Raw genomic sequence first — 17,422 nt, forward strand, 5'->3', positions numbered from 1 at the left:
AAGGAAGTTTACTAATTATCTCTTCTCCTTGTGTTCTGTGGGTCAAAAAAATCTGCTCCAGAAAATTGGGACTCCACTGGAATATAGCATATATCCCTTTCCTGCTTTGCTAGATTGGCAGCAGCAAGCGTTGAATCTAATCCATATTAAACGCATGATTGCATGATTTCTCCAAAGCATGGTTATATAGCTGACAGTCCCTTAACTAAACTTACATAATCTTGCTGTGCGTTTTAAAGGAAAATGAGTAGAAATATTTGCACCTGTTAGTGTGGATTTGTGTTGGACCTTAACATCTCTACCAGAAACAGCTTTTAAAATACTAATACAATTATTTTCATGTATGATGCTCTTCCTTGAGTTGACATTTTAGAGTTGATGCTTCTGCATGTCCTCAGTATGTGCAGTTAAAGGAATGCTATGTCAGATATCTCTATTCACCAAAGTCCCATCACTCACATAAAATTGCTGAATCAGTTCATTAATCTTGTACAATTATTTTCAGCAAATCTATACATTGCTTTTTGTACATCATCTGGCTACATTCACAAAATGCATGGCAGCTAGCATACTGTATATCAAATGTATTTATAAATTTTGCCAATGTTACCCAAGTACGATTTAATTTGCTAAATAATTAAAATTGTGTTTTACTGAGATCCTGAATTGTCAATATTATAATTTTCTTTTTAAAAAAAATGTTCTTCAGTTCAGCCATTCCTTAATAAGCTTTCCTAAAAATAAAATAAAAATAAAAGCTGCATGGAGCTTTATTCTGCAGATCCTGCCTACTTAATTTCTGGAGTGTACATTCTACAGGTCTCCTTTTGTAGTTGGGTTAATTCGCATAATTCATACACTGACCTTCAACTTTATGAGAAAGTAGAAAAAGTGCCGGCAGCAGCTGAGAAATGCAACATCTTTGCTTTAAATTATGCCAAGGACATGGTGGAGATGGCTCACCTTTTTGCAGAAAAAAAACCCCTTCAAATAGTTTACAGCAGTTTAGATTAATGGTGAGGGCTGCTGTCCTCAAAGGGAACCCATAAAGTTCAATTAAAAATCTCATTAGAATAGTATAGAAGGATCAAAAAAAAATCATCTGGACCCTTGGGGATTGGGAAATGTTGGGCTGATTAGACCAAGACCATCATAAACGACTCTTCTGTGACTTAAATGAGATATCTTTAACAGTCTGCTGGCAAAGGTGCTGTGTATAATTTCCCTTCCTTCCCAATTTTACATACTTACGTTATCATTCAAGCTAAAACTTGACACAAACATTGATCTAGTATAAGTGAAGTGTGTTGTTCACTCAAAATGTTCCAAACATTCAAGGCTGAATGGAGTAATTGTGCAGTTAGGGGAAGAGAGTGAAGCATTGATTTGGAATGTGCTAGGCACATAAACCTACTTGTGCATTAATTCCTTAGGTGGCTGGCCATAAACTGGAACTCACGCTGGTTCATATTACAGTATTCGTTTGTATTAGAGAGCAGGGGCAGGAAAAGCAATAGGACACGAGCAAGCCAAAACATTATTTTTTGCTAAGTGCAATTTCTGTTGTGTGTTATGACTTGATGTTTCAGCTGTTTCTATTATGGCCTCACTGATCTGTTTCTGACAGTTTGGCAGCTTTCTGTAACCATCCAGTTTATCAGCCAGTATAATAGGATGGTCAATTTTTCTCTGTATCAAATTGAAAACCCCTAACAAGCGGAGCATCAGCGTTGTACAACATTGTGTTCCCATCCTCAGACTGAAATTGCTAAATGCCGTTCAAAAGCAATCAATACAGTGTGCAGGGAGTATTTTTTTTTTCCTCACCTTTTTCTAAACAAACACATTATTGAGGAGTTAGTTTATTCACAGATTGCCATGAGCGTTAATGACCACCCCGAGTGTAGTTCTGCCAGTCACCTAGCTGGCTGTTGATAAAGATTTAGCATCATGTTCTAAGTGTCAGGCCTGTCAGTAGTGCTGAACCATTTGACCAGAAGAAAAAACGCAGAGGGAGCTATTGATTACAGCTTCTCAGTGTCACTTGTTCACCAGGATTTAGGTATTGATGAGGCTGCAAGTGAAAACAAACCCTCTCCCTTGTGTGACTCTAACCCAGAAGAACAAAAGCGAAGTTGGAGAAAATATTCAGCTGGTACCAGAATCAGAGGGATTCCATTATTGATCGAAAGACCCCTCCATGGTTTTGTTTTTGTTTTAGATACAAATCTAGGGGGTTGGAAGTTGTGTAGCATTTGAGAAAGAGGCATGTAAGTGATGGATTCGTGTATTGGATGAATTAGATTTCCCAGCATGAAAATTTCAATGGAGTTGTAGTAATATGAACTGCTGAGTTATTGATAAAAATGCATTAAATGCAACTGAAGCTCTAAAGCAGAGGTTGCTGGCACTGTTTTCCTTCTGAAGTAACCTCAGGGCTCTAATAAAATTTTAGTGCATTTCATTTCATTTATTTTATTTTCTTCTTTAAGTTGGCTAAATATTGTCACCACAATTAAAGCAAAATGAGATGGTGATCAATACTCTTATATTGCAAACATAATGTAGTGCATTTTTTAAAAATCTCTGTGGCGCACAAGGATTCATTCATTTTCTTATAGCCTATGTCTGGTGCAAGATTCCTCCCCTATACAATACAAGTACAATTGAAACTTCGTCCACATGTAAGTGGGCATATCACAGATGTCAGGTTGCCTGTGTCCCCCTGCCCCTTTTTTGTAGCTGAACCCAGATGCACCCAAGAATGTGCCATTGAACTTCAGTGACAAACCGCCAAATAATGGCACCAATACTTTTCCTTTCCCACCTCCTTCACTGATGTAATACTGTAAATATGCCACCTATTATAATGTTTGAAGAATAAGTAGGGAAACCAGGGAGGTGTGTGGGGGGGGGGAGGTGGGATCAAAGAAGTTAACAGTGTAACCACACAATCTAAGCCTGTCCCTTTTTCACTTGTACCCCCATCGTACTCCATAGGTACGATGCGTGTAAATACAGGGTGGGGCTTTGATCAAGCTGCTGTCTTGATTGTTTTGCCATCCTCTTGATGGACAACTCCATAGACAAGAAAATAGTGTTTAAAATATATGTGAACAGCACTCCAAAAACTTTCTTCATCCTTGTCATAATAAAAAAGAGTATCTGAGTTGTAGACATGAAAGATGTCTTTGTCAAAACTTTTTAAAATAGTGTTTTTGTTTTGTTTTGTTTGTTTAAAGATAGCTATCTGTGATTTAGTGGGAAGTTATAGTCCCACATTCTTCTGAGTATTTTCTTATGTCAATTTTTTTCCATAAAATAATAATCTAGGTTTACCATCTTCCTTTTAAAATGTGATAGTCCTAAACATTAAAAATATGTAGTTTAAAATGCTAATTTATCAAGCTTGGGATATTTATTAATCTTTATTTGGATCATTGATCAGCATAAGTTAATATAGAAATATAAGAGTTTATGATCATTCTAGTTGTAATGGCCTAGAACAGGGGTCCCCAACCCCAGGCTTCAGCCCACTACCAGGGTGCAGCCTATTTACAACAGGGCCGCACGAATGGTGGACTGGTGCAAGCATGTGTATTATTCAGCTCACACGAGCGGCGAACCAGCGCACATGTGCACACAGCTCAATGTGCAATCAAGTTGCATTTGCACGCACATGCACGCTGGCCCACCGCTTGTGCGAGTTGAGCCCCTCTCCTAATTGGGCTACCAAGCTGCAAAGGTTGGGGCCTGATCCCCTTGAATATAAAATACAGTATAAGGAATGACTAATATAAAATTGCAAACACAAAACTATAAAATGCTACAGAACTAAGAACTATATATAGAAATTGTAGTTAGTCTTAACAGTAAGACTACAAAAGCTATGTTGTAGCAATATACAACATAAAAGGTAAAATAAAATTATAAAACCCTATTTAAATAAATAAAAATTCTAAGTGACTAGAGATAATCAGCAAAGCAAAATCAATTGTAAACCATAAAATATAACAAACAACTAAGGGTTAGCATTACTAACATAAAAGTATAAAACATTATAGCTTTAACCACCTAACAGAATTTGTGAACCTTTCAGACACAAATACTACAAATTTTAGCAATGATATCCAAATAATTTATTTACCTAGTATTATTTCAGAGCTTAGCAAAATATAGAAGAATAGTTAGAACATATGAGGAAACTAAAATTAAACAATGGTGGAACAGATGCACCTGCTAAACTATGTCTGATCCATTGTCATGTCTTCTACTTGGTCAGTTCCTACCCAAAAGCAGACATATGAGGAATTATAGTTCCAATAATAATAATATGGGTAGTCCTTGACTTACAACTATTCAACGTTACAACAGCACTGAAAAATGTGACACCATTTTTCCCATTTACGACCTTTGCAGCATCCCCATGATCAGGTGATCAAAACTCAGATGCTTGGCAACTAGTTCATATTTATGTCCTTAGTTCATGGTTATATTTATCACCCACTGTGATCATCTTTTGTGACCTGACAAGCAAAGTCAATGGGGAAGCCAGACTTAACAACTGGATTACTAATTTATCAACTGCAGTGATAAATTAACAACTGTGGCACGAAAAGTCATAAAGTGGGGCACAATTCACTTAACAAATGTCTCATTTAACAACAGAAATTTGGGGCTCAATTGTAGTCGTACGTTGAGGACTACCTGTATATAGAAAAACACTTGATAAGAAAAATCTGGCACCTTGATAATAAGGGGAACGGGAAATACCACGAATACCCCTATTCCATGACATTTTAAGAAGATACAATTTGTGGAGTCAAAATCCTGCCTTCACAAGGACATTGACTGATTATCTGCCATCAGGTCATTTTCAACTCCTAGCAACCACCTAAATATATTTTCTCCATGATGATCTCCCAACCCTTGTCTTTCAGATCCTGCAAGAACATATTGCTATAACTAAGTCTATCCAACTTGCTGCTGATCACCCTCTTTTTCTTTTTTTCTTCTGCCTTTCCCAGCATTAAAACCTTTTTTTTATTATAACTTGTAAAGAGTATGCTCCTATAAAAATGCCTGTATCAGAAAACATACATACATGAATCTCAGATAGCATTCTATCTGAGCATAGCATGTACGTAATGTCCCTTATTCTATTTTTTTATAAATTACTCTCAGTTTTTATTTCACTGTACATACCTTCTTTCAAAAGAATTAGTTTTCATTCTGAAAATCAGGAAGAATATTTTCAGGAGAGATAGATTCATCAGAAAAGTTTGTACAACAGTCTTCCAAAAGACAGAATTGAACCATATAAGACAAAACTCATTTAGAGTCAGGACTCGGGAAGAATCATTAACCAACCTACAAATAAGTTATGAGATTGTAGGAACATTTACACAGTTACATAATTTGAAAAGTAGTTGTCATGAAAATCAGACTGGGTTGTTCTTTTTTTTTTTAATTATTACTGACTGAGATATACCTGTTGAACCTTGTAATGCTGAAAAATCACTGCAAAGACATTCAGAAGTTGCTGTAAATATATATGATTACTGGGGGTGGGTATCCCAAGCTTTCAATGCAAAAAGTAATTGGCAAAATGATGTAGCTTTTTTAAAAAAGCTTTTCCCTGACACTTGACCTTTATCCAGTGTTTTATTCATTGCAAAACTAAACTTCTTGTGATGGCAGCAAACTTGTATCTTCAAACACATGACAGTGTGAAGTACAATTTCAGATACTCAATAAATCTACTGGTAGCTTTCCTACGAGTGTTTCTTATGCTAGCTGTTTTGTTCTTTTTTTGTTCCCTAGCTCAGTTCAATTTTTTACATCAAAATTACTACGCCAGTCAAAAATAATTGAGAAGTTAAGAAGAGTCTGAGTATAACAATATGGACAACAATATTTTTTGTCAATAATAGTAAATGATATAGTAGAAACTAGGAAACTAGATAGAGAGCCAGATGATGCCAGATCTGTCTAGCAACAATTAGTAGAAGAACAAATTGTTAAGCGTTGGCTTTCTCCTACACTTTTGGTAGTGACAGGGAGGGCACTAATCTCTTAAGGAGGTGGGCCAAGTTGTCCTTGTTCACCTAACAGCTGCTATTCATATTATTAATGGAGGAATCCTTTTTTTAGAATTAAATGAGAAGGAAGTTCAACAGTGTATTTTTAAAAGGTTAAGGATGTTGAAAGAAATTGAGCTAATTATTTACATTAGGCATTCTTATAGGAATACAGGGCAGAACCTGATCTAAATTAATACTTTTGGGAAAGGTGCCTGAAAAAAAGAAACAACTAGTAAATGACAAAAATAATGTTTGTCACAGAATCCAATCTGGGTCGGTCACTGGTACCAAAGGTTTTGTCTTCCAAGCTTTCAAACTTTTGCTGGAGCCCATCTTCAGGGAACTTCTCTCTAGAAGAAGCTAGCTATAGAGAAATTCCTTGAAGATGGGCTCCAGCATGAGACTGAAAGCTCAGAAGACAAAACTTCTGGTCCTGGGGATTGACTGGCCCAGATTGGATCCTGCAATATTATCCTGGGACACGTATATTCACCTTCATTCATAATGTTTATCATCAAATACATAACAGATAAATCACAAAACCAGTTGGCATCTGAGATTTGTCTTTTAAAAAAATATTTATAGAAAGCATTTTCAGGCTACCCAAATCCATACAGACACTAGGAAATAAGCCACACAACCCATACAATATTCCCTTCTGTGCAATATAGCACAAAATGCTATGATAGAGGTCCAGACACAATTAAGCTCTACAATAAAAAAATAGTACTACTTTTATTTGCTTCCTAAAAGCAAGAAGGGTTGAGGCCACCCATGACTTCAGGAGAAAGGAGTTTTGTAGCCCAGGAATAACCAATGAAGAAACTTTGCTTGTCCTCACTTCAGGTAGTTCACAAGGAATCAGGACTTCTCTATATGTCTATATTAGTCTATCAGATTCTGTTTTATTAAGGAGTAGCCTTAATATGTTGCTACAATTGATTACTAAACTAGCCATTGTGGTACAACATCTAAAAAACTGGAACTGGGAATTAAATGAATCTTGGAAATTTTGTGCAATATAAATATGGCTTTTACAAGTAAGCAGCCGCGATGGCCGCCAATCAAAGTAAATGCACTGATGGACTTTGGGTCAATTTGAATTTTAAATATGTTCTGATGATGATGATTGACTAGAAAAGGTCCTTTGACTTTGCAAATTCCTTTTAGGGTTATCCTTCAAAACACTAAAAATAATACAGACAATCTCATAATCTTTCTATTTTAATAATGTATTATAGCACCTGGAAAATATGTGATCATTTTAAAAATTATATCGTTGTTTTGAAAAAGATTAATAAAAGAATAAGTATACGATCAAGGGCCTGAAGAAAATCTATATGTGGAAGGGTAAAAACATACATCATTTATTTGATTGGAAAATAGATAAATATAGGCGTGTGCAAAATAGGTTGTGTTGTCTCAAAGAGTTTGTATTCCCCCCCCCAAATGGGCTAACTCAAGAGAGGTGTTTCCTCCATTTTCAAGCATTTTTCTTCTGAAATAAGAAGTTATTAATGATCCTGGGGAAAAGCACAATGTTCCAGTAACTGACTATGCTATTTTTTAGTGTACTGGAGGATGGCTGGGGTGGAATGATATGGTAGACTCCTACAAATTTAGGCATGGTGTGAAGAACATCAATAGGGAAAAAAAGGTTTCTATATCTTTTATTATACTATATAAGAGTGGAAATTTCTGGATAGATAAAAAGAAATGCTTCTTCATGTGATTTGTAGTAAAAGTTGGAATTTGCTACTGCCAAGCATTGATGGCCACTGACACTTTTTTAAAAGGATTAGACAGATCCATGGAGAATAAAATTGCTAATCATGAAGATTATGCTGGTTTATGACTGAGATAAAATTGTTATGCCATGCTATATGTCATATTAGGTGTTATCTGTTATATCTGTTCTATACTATATGTTAGGTTAATCATGAAGCCTATGTAATTTCTCCAGTATCAAAGGCAGCATCTCTCTTGCTAACAGCCACTGGGGAACTCAAGCCTGAACTAGCTATTGTACTCATATCCTACTTTCAAGCTTAATCATAGCTTTTTGGAACAAATTGGCCTCTTGTCTGATTTAGTACTGCACTTCTTAATAGCCACTGTGCTTCAGGTTTACATGTTAAGTACTTGGTTTCTGATATTACACGTTATAAAGGAAAGAACACAAATATTTCCTTTCCCAATGTTTAACTTTATAGATTCTTTAAAATTACTGAGATATTTGGAGTCAATATCCAAATATTTCTTGGGATATAATCTGGGATATTAACCACATGTAAAAGAATATGGAAAAAAACCCATTAGCAAATGACCCGACATATTTTCCTTTAGCCCTCATAAAATAAAATGTAAGCAAATTTGAGAAAGCTTGCAGTCTCTGTCCTTCTCTCCCTCTCTCTCTTGTTTGTAAAATAAATAAAAGACATACATTAAAATCCAGTGACAAAGCCAAAATATCTTAAAGAAAAGAAAATTCGTGAGTGTGCATCCATCCACATGTTTGTATGAGTTTAACTCTCAAGTTCAGTAAGACCATAGAGACCCTTGGTTCGTAGACTCTTCAGATCTCTAAGAACCATGACTATCAACCAATAATAATCCTGTTATTGTCATCTAAAACCAATGATCATAAACATATTTTAATTATAGCATTCCTTGATTCATCTATGCAATTCTTTCATCTGCCCTTGATACACTATCAGTCAATTTTATTGGCTATGACCCCAAGTTCTAATATTCAAAAAAAAGGGAAAGAATAATATATCCATTTTTTCATGGTATGTATTGTAATTTTAAAAATTCTGTATCATGTTCAGATTTTCTAAATTGTAAAGCATTACACTTTCCATCCTCTCTTTATATGGATAGTTATCAAAAAAAACTTTTGTTGCTACTTTCATGCATTTTACAAACATACAGGATATTAGTGAAATGATTCAACCAGAAACTTAGCGCTTAGCAATAGCAATATTTATTTATTTACTTATTTTATCAAATTTATATGCCGCCCTTCTCCCATAGGACTCGGGGCGGCTCACACAATAAAAACAGCATAACAATAAAACAATGCTAAAACAAACCCATTTAAAATCCCCAGACAATTAAAACCTTGCAGCAGATCAGGGAATTTGCTGAAAAAGCCATGTCTTCAGGTCGGCGTGGAAAGTGCGGAGGTCGGGGGCCATCCGGAGCCCAGTGGGTAACCCATTCCAGAGGGTCGGAAGAGGGAAGAGAGTAGAGACTTACATTCCACTCCATAATGCTTTACAGCATCTATGAGTGGTGCAATGTCAGCATTTTGCCCCCAACAATCTGGATCCTCATTTTACCAACCTCAAAAGGATGGAAGGCTGAATCAACCTTGACCCATTCAGGATTGAACTCCTGGTTGCAGACATCGTTAGCCTGCAATACTACATTCTAATCACCATACCACCATGGTTCTTAATTTGCCATGCTATCTGAATTCAGCTAGGGGTTAGATTCATATAAAGGCATGGTAATAATTTTTTTAAAATCCTATTCTTAACCATTCCTTGCATGGAATTGGCCATTTTCATTGCTGCCTTGCACAAAGTTGTTGATTTAATTAAGCTATTCATCATAAGATCTTAAATTGCCTTCCTGTATAAACCCTACAAGTTCAGATCCTCTTAGTATCAGTTTACTTACTTTATACGTATTATAGAATTGTTTTCCCATGCCCTGATTTTCCCACTTCCCCATTCTACTTGAGTTTTCACCATCTTCACTCATTTAAAGTCATCCAGTGAAGTTGACCAGCTTGAGGAATAACTGTCCCAACAAGTATTTTTCATTAAAAATTTCAGTGTTGATACTCTATTATTGATCTATGATCTATTCTCTCCTTACTTTATCTAATATGAGAATTGCCAATTTCTACTTTGCCAAACTGATCAGCAAGTCATTTTATCCTCTAAGTGTTGGATCTGGCTAATAGAATGTCTTCTAAATTTCTTTGCCATCTGCTTATTAATGCCTTCAAATAACTTTCAAAAGAGAAGGAGACTGTGAAGTCAAACCACTTTGTGCTCAGAAGTGGTAATTCTGTGTAATTTTAATAGTAATATTCACAATATTTTTAATTAGTTATCAACACCAACTGGAAGCAAAATAATTTATGGATTCCCTTTTTCTGTTCAGATCCAAACCACTTTTCTAAACATGAAGGCTATATTGGTTGCTGAACAATATCTCCACTAGGAAAATAATTTAGTAATAAGGTGTACATTTTTATCAAAAAATTAGCAATTTCCTCATTTGATTTATTTAAGACTTTGGAGATGCAGTTTCATTTATATCTGATGATATTTTATCAATTAATTCTAGGAAGTCATTTCAGTTTTTGTTATATGTGATTTTATTTTTTAGATGGTTTCCCTAAATCAGTTCAATGTGTTTTATACTGAAGACTAACTAGAAAAGTTCAATTTTCTTCTTTGCCAATCTCTCTATCCGTATTCTGTAATGTTTAGAAAACTGAACATGAGGATGGACCAAAAGGAGAGATCAGAACAAAGAATAATCAGGTCATAGGTATAGATAGATGCATATATCAGCATTCTGTCATTGGATGCTTTTTTGTTGTTGTTGTTGTTCCATTGAACTCTCTCTTTCTCTCTCTCTCTTTCTCTCTCTCACACACACACACACTTTCTCTCTCTCTCTCCCACACACACACACAAAATAAATATAAATATACAGAAACATACACATGCAAACTCTGTCTGCAGGATAAGGATGGTGTTAAGAAAGGGACAGGAATGTTGACCACATGAATGTCATTTCTAAGGGGAAAAAATGGGGTTGGAGGAAAGGATTTTTACGGAAGCCTTATTTTCTGTGTCTTGATGTTTTCCTTCAAAGATCCCTATTATAATACCGTGCCACCGAGTGATTTGCAGCAGTGGACAGCCTGGCAACTACACGGGAGGAAGTCATCTGAAAGAGTGGCTTTTGTCACATGAGAAGCTTCAGAAGGAAAAGTTAACATATTGATGCAGTTCAGGTACAGCTGTTACAGAGTGAAACCAGCACATCACCAAAGATACTTCGCTTATAACAAGCTTTCCAAACACACAGTAGAATTCAGGGAAACGGTAAATATTTGAGTGACATATAAATATAATACAACATCCGAAGCGAAATGTGTGGTGGCACTACTATATTAAAAAAGCTGAATGTGTCCTAGGGGATACAGCTTGTATGCCCTTTCTTGTTTTTACATTTTGCAGCAGAATGAGTACAGCGGACTGAGCCTGTTGTGCATGTATTTTGTTCCCATCTCTGGTGCTGTTTTGTTCTATTTTTAATGTCCATTAAAGCAAGGATAAGGGAGTGGGAGGGACATGGCAAATGTTCGATGGAACTGCCCCTCTAAGGAAGCATCTGGCTTGCAGAGGGGACAACCGGGAATCTACTGCCTTTGCGTGCATTCGGAGAACAAAATTAAAGGCAGGAGCTTACACACAAACACACGCACAGGCACACACAGACACCTCCCTCTCCCACTGTTCCTGCCTGGATTTGTATTTGTCCAGATTGAAAAGCTTGTACCTCTGCCAGGCACGCTGCCCAAGATTCCCCTGTTTTCTTTGATGTTTGAACTGTTGAAATGATGTTTTACGTAAACAGTTATTAATGAAACACACCCGAAGAGCCATTCAAAAGGAAACAGCTATTGAATTGCCTATTCACAGGAGGTTTTTTTTTTTTTTTTTAGATGCTTTAGGAGATGCGAATAAAAATACTTAGTCTCCCTTAGCAAGGCTTGATGTAGGCAGAAAAATACATTTTGATGAGAAGTTTAACCGCATGGTTTTAATACAATTATGCAACCTAGTTAAAGATAACAGATATCTTTGGCTGCCATTTAGAAGTATATTTCTGTCTCATTGTAGTCCTGATGTCTTTTTTGCTTAGCATTTGCTTGATTCCCTTTCCTATGTGGAAATGTGTCATACAATATGAGAAGAATCAAAAGCTACACATTACAGTAAACATATAAAGCCAACCAGAAAAAAATACATTCAGCCAAAGGATATTGAAGCTAAAATTTCTAGTTATTTAAAAAGAACTCTGTGAGAGTAAAATATTACAAACCACAAGAAACTGAAATTTTCACTGCTGTATGGGATTCATAAATCATAACATGAAAATACCGATTTTTATGTTTTTATTACATTCTTGAGGGAAAGCGTGCTGCTAACAAAAATTATTGTGTGGTGTTATTACATTAATGTAGTGTTATTCAGATGTTAGAATTATTTTACTAAAACCCGTTATGCATGTACACATTGTCTGTATGTATAAATAAAATACTGTATATAATATCCTGAGAAAATAAACTATACCCTATTGTACAATATAAGGCTATATTTTATCAAGAGTTTCTGGTGGCAATATAAACCATGAAAGCAAGACTCAAGTGGTTTGTGTGTGTCACCAAAAGCCCAAGATAAAAATATAACCTTATAATATGTACATAGAGAGTGTATTCTTTCTTGGGGGTGGAATGGGAGAGTCTTAATGTGTGAATATGTGCCAAAGAGAATCACAGATGCTGACTTCTGTAAGGTTTCTTTTTTCTTTTTTAAGGACAGTGATGTGGGGAAGCAAATTTTTCAATTGCAATATTTCTTTCCTCTTCTCAAAAAATGAGTAGGTCATGCTTCTTTTAAAAGGTTTTTCTCTTTTTCTTTTTGCTCTTATGTTTTTCTTAAACAGTATGGTAAGAAACCAGAAAATATAAATATTGCTGTTTGGGGAAGAACAAAACGAAACTGCAGATGATTTGAAACCAGGTTTATCAGCCATGTTACAGTCCAGACCCTTGTTTTGTCTGTCAGGCAAAAAAACCTTGCCCTGAATTTCTCTGTGGTTTGCCTTGTCTTTGAGGTATCTCAAGAGAGTTCTATAAATGGGAATCCTGTGGAATATTTAGAACCTCTCTTGGTTGAGATGCCTTCTGTGTCAGCATTTGAAGAACTCAATCTAATGTGACCTCTTTTTCCTTCTTCTGATACTAAAAGACTTAGCCAAGTTAATTCCTTTCCACTGAATTCATTTGGATATAATCAGTACCTCATCCAGTTACAAAAATTTGAGCGCATCATCTTGGCTCTGTGTCTTGTACACATTGCCCTATTTATAGGATGAGTTGTTCTGTGAAAAAAAATTGCCCAGGAGAAGAAAAACAATCAGAAAAACTTAAAAGAAATAACTCAGAAAATTCACATTTAGTTAAGCGATCACTAAAAAGTATTAGTGTGGGTTAGAGGTGAAGCATTTAAAAGAATGATAAAAATTCATTTGCATGAAGATAAAGATTTTGTTGGCTGACTAACACATTTTCACGAGCTGGTATCTCAATATTTGTTTTGCTATTGTAGGCCAAGCCGTTTATCCTTTTGTCAGCATGTGTTCCAACAGAGGGCACTGTAGCACACAAGAATTTAGATTCATGTCTTCTACAATGTGTTTAGGAGAAACTCATTCACTACTTTTTTTTTTCCCTGCTGTTTAAGAATGAATTTGAAAATGAACAGCCAAGTTGAAATCTCCTAGCTGCCTTATTTGCAGTGCTTCAGACCGTCTGCCTCAGGAATTAGCTGTCTGGTAGTATTACAAGCCTACTATCTTCATCTCACATATGTACTGTGAAAAAGACTACCGTTCCTGAGTAAGATGAAGAGCAGCTTTTCTTTGCTGTGATTTCAGAGATTGCTAATGATGGCCAGGCTACAACTTGGCATGACCACTAATGAAGGGGGTAGTGAGAGTAGAACCTCTAGGGATTTTTCATAGAAAGGGAAGAATCCACTTGCTGTTCATGTGTGCTTTTAGCATTCTTCCCATGTGCTGAAAGTGCTTGTGCCTTTCTATGATGTCTTAATAAGTGTGCAACATCTTTAATCTGGCATGACTTAGCGCTTGCCGTACTGAAACACTTAGCCCAACATAATTGAGGAGCAGCTTGCAAAAAAAAAAAAAAAAAAAAAAAAACCATAGTATTTCAGACACTTTCGTAATCTTTAGAATGAGCTAAATGCATACACAATTGTGTTGCGGCATATCATACTAGACTATATATTACATTGCATTATATAAATAGTCTGCATTATATTGTGTTATTATATTATTATATTATATTTATTATATTCATATTCATATTCATATTCATATTCATATTATATTAATTCAGAAGTGGAATAGATAACATGCAAAGCTATTATTTGGTCCAGTCGTGCCTCTCTGCTTTGCCAGTTTAAAAGCCATTTTCTGTCCTCCGCCTCCGAGGGTTTTCTCTGTCCTGTCATAAGTCTTGATATATATTCTGAGGTTTCCACCATAGAACACAGCAACAGCAGCTTGGCTCAAATAGGCATTGTGTGTGATGTGACTCCTACCACAAAATCCAAGAAAGAAACAAGCAAAACAGGAAAATGCAATTTGCTTGCAAATCACCTTCAGCCCAACTGACTTAGGAGGCCAGCATTGCAACATTTATAAAAACACAATTCAAAGTTTCTTAAAAAAAAAAAGTCCAAAACATTAAAAGAAAAAAAAAAACCTCTGGGAATAAGAAAGAAAGCTATGGTTTTCCCTCCCTCTCCCTGGAAAAGGGTTCCCCTGCCCTATCAAGTTTCCTCCCATTCAGTCAAGCTTTGAACTGCTGACACTGAGACAGTGCAGCCAGGCACGACAGCTGGCTCGGCAGCATCTAATACCAACACATGCTGGTTTAGTCCATTTCCAGAGACTAAGATAATGAAAGATTCAGAAATAATATTTGTTTTGGTAGAACTACATTTATAATGAAATAGATGCCCTTGACCATGGAACAAACTGAATTTTGCAATGGGTCATTTCCTCCCTCCCACTATTCAGCTTGTATTTAATGTGGATAAAATCCAATGCAAGGAAAAAAAAATTTTTTTTACAATCCAGTCAATTTCCGTCAAATTTACAACATGTTGTAAATGCACAAGTCTCACAAAGTGATCCACTGGTAAGGCTTTTTTTTTATCTACCCTACCGTACAAGGTTGTGTGTGGGAGGGGGGGAGTTGATAATAGCAGTAATTTACAGTAGCTACCTAAAATAAAAGAAATTGGCAGTTCAGAGTTTGTAAAATCCTCAAAAATAGCAATGATTGCAATTTCCAAGTCATACCTTAAAAGCACTTGATCAACTCTATTGAGCTATATAATGGTGGAAAATAGCAATATAAAAATAGCAAACATTTTAAAGATGAGGAATTGCAAAAACACATTTTTCTTCCAATCAGAATTTTTGTTTCCTGTTAATTATGCAGAATGCAATGAAATCTGATGAAAAATGGTGAGAAATCTGATATATAAAGATTATACCTAATTCAGAGAAACAATATGTGAAATCTTTCCTCATATCAGCTTGATATTATTGCAATTTCCTATTTAAGAAGAATATTAATTCAGAACTGCAAAAAGATTATTACTGTCAGTATGATAAAATTATCGGCATAGTAAAAGCTAAAGACTAAATTAAAACTGTTCCCATAAATATAATGGATCAATACTGTTCTAAAATAATATTTTGATAGATACTAAATTATTGTGATATTAGAACCAAATGTAATTCGTATTTTCATTTTCAATATCTATTCCTTTTTTTAACCTTCCACATACATTCTGTGAAAGATTTAATTTAGAAGCTCATTTCCCTTCTTTACTTAAAAGAATAAAATCTATTAAAAAGATATTTCTTAAAAACTAACATAATAGGAGATTCACACGATTGATATACTATTTCATGAATAATTGCACCATAAAGATCATACAGAAAAGTAAAATCCCCTGAATTATTAGCTAGTTGCATTTCTTGTTATATTTTTAGTAAATAGAAATTTTACTTTAAAGGGTTTAGCTTGAACCACCCTTCCTCTTCCACCTATTGCAATAGTAATCTATGTTTCCTTTTCTTCTTTTCTACTTTATTATAACTAGTTTCAAACTCTGGAAAAATATTACTGAGAGAACTTTCTATTGTTTCTATTAATACATGAGCTGGATAGATGCATCCAATTGATACACAGATTGCACTTGTCAGAAGGATATGTTATTTTTGTTCCAAATATCATACATTGAGGTAATAAATAAATATGTTGAATACAGCACATAGAAAAATTAATATTTCTCTGTTTGAAGAAATGTGGCTGCTATTCTTGTTTATACCACAAGAAAAGACCCAAAAGGTAAGCCACTGCATCTTCATAATCGTCTTGATATCAAGAAACTTCTGTTCCTTCATATTTTCTCCTCTTTATTCTCCTGAACAAATATGTCTTACATCTTAATTGTTTTAACTTTTGTCTGCTATTTTGCAGGTTCTAATGCTATTCTGACATCACAGCCTTTCTTTAGGAAGGCTTTTGATTTAAAAGTTGGAATTTGAGCGGTTGAAGTTAACATCAATTTTTTTTTATCAGCTTTTATCAGACAGTAAGATTTAAAACAAGGCCTGTGCTGAATGCTGATCCAGACCAGCCTTTTGTCTGTGTGAAGTTATGAGTAGGTGGCAGTTAAAAGCTGGAGGCCAAGGGCTGGAGAAACTGCAGGTACCAAAGTGTCTTTAAGTAATGAAGGGCAGTAGTCCAAAGTCTTCTGGACGAACTGGCACCAGATGCAGACAGATGGAAAAGGTCTGGGCTCCATCACCTTCAAGTCAGCCCGACAAAGATCTATATTAGAGCAGGAAACGGGATAAGAACCTTCAAAATAGTAGCTGGGTGGTAAGGTGAAAATTGACAAGAGCACCATATTACTGACAGGGCTTTTGATTGATGAAAGGATGTTATTAGCAAGCTTTTAAAGTTTTTTTTTTTTTAATTTCATTAAAGGCCCCACAAAAAACCAAAACCTTCACTCAGATTTTTGTGTAAATTATTAATCAATATTTTTAATTTTAAATAACTTATTAAATTCTTATTTAATGCTATTTAGTTACTTCCTTAATTGGTGCTTGATAAAAATCAGTCGTTGATCATATACGGCACATGGTTTATATCACACTACAATATGACGTTTCTAAAAATGAAAAGCAGCAACCTAAGTCATGCTGATCTTTCACTGCAAGTATGTAAGCTATTACAAGCGAGATACACTTTTAAAAACTGACAACAGTCACTGCCATTGTTACATATCACAGTGAGACTAGTCACTTCCATGGTATCTTCAAGCAAGGTTGATTACAGTGAGACCAGCAACACAATGGCTTCATGGGTGCCTTCTTGACCACCAGGCAGAGAAAACAGTAGATATGTT

At 35.3% G+C, this 17,422-nt stretch overlaps 1 protein-coding gene across 1 annotated transcript in view; it reads left to right on the forward strand.

Annotated features, from left to right (window-relative positions):
- The window catches only part of MGMT (O-6-methylguanine-DNA methyltransferase), a 164,262-nt gene extending 153,071 nt beyond the window's left edge, over positions 1-11,191 (forward strand). The window contains exon 4 of the mRNA XM_070945694.1: positions 10,986-11,191. Coding sequence (XP_070801795.1) covers positions 10,986-11,117 — 132 coding nt within the window. The 3' untranslated portion in view covers positions 11,118-11,191. The remainder of the gene's footprint in view (positions 1-10,985) is intronic.
- The last annotated feature ends 6,231 nt before the right edge of the window (positions 11,192-17,422 follow it).

This window comes from Pituophis catenifer, unplaced genomic scaffold (genome assembly GCF_029215685.1).
Source record: "Pituophis catenifer annectens isolate HBS135680 unplaced genomic scaffold, rPitCat1.0.hap2 SCAF_6, whole genome shotgun sequence".
In the NCBI taxonomy this organism is placed as follows: Eukaryota; Metazoa; Chordata; class Lepidosauria; order Squamata; family Colubridae; genus Pituophis; species Pituophis catenifer.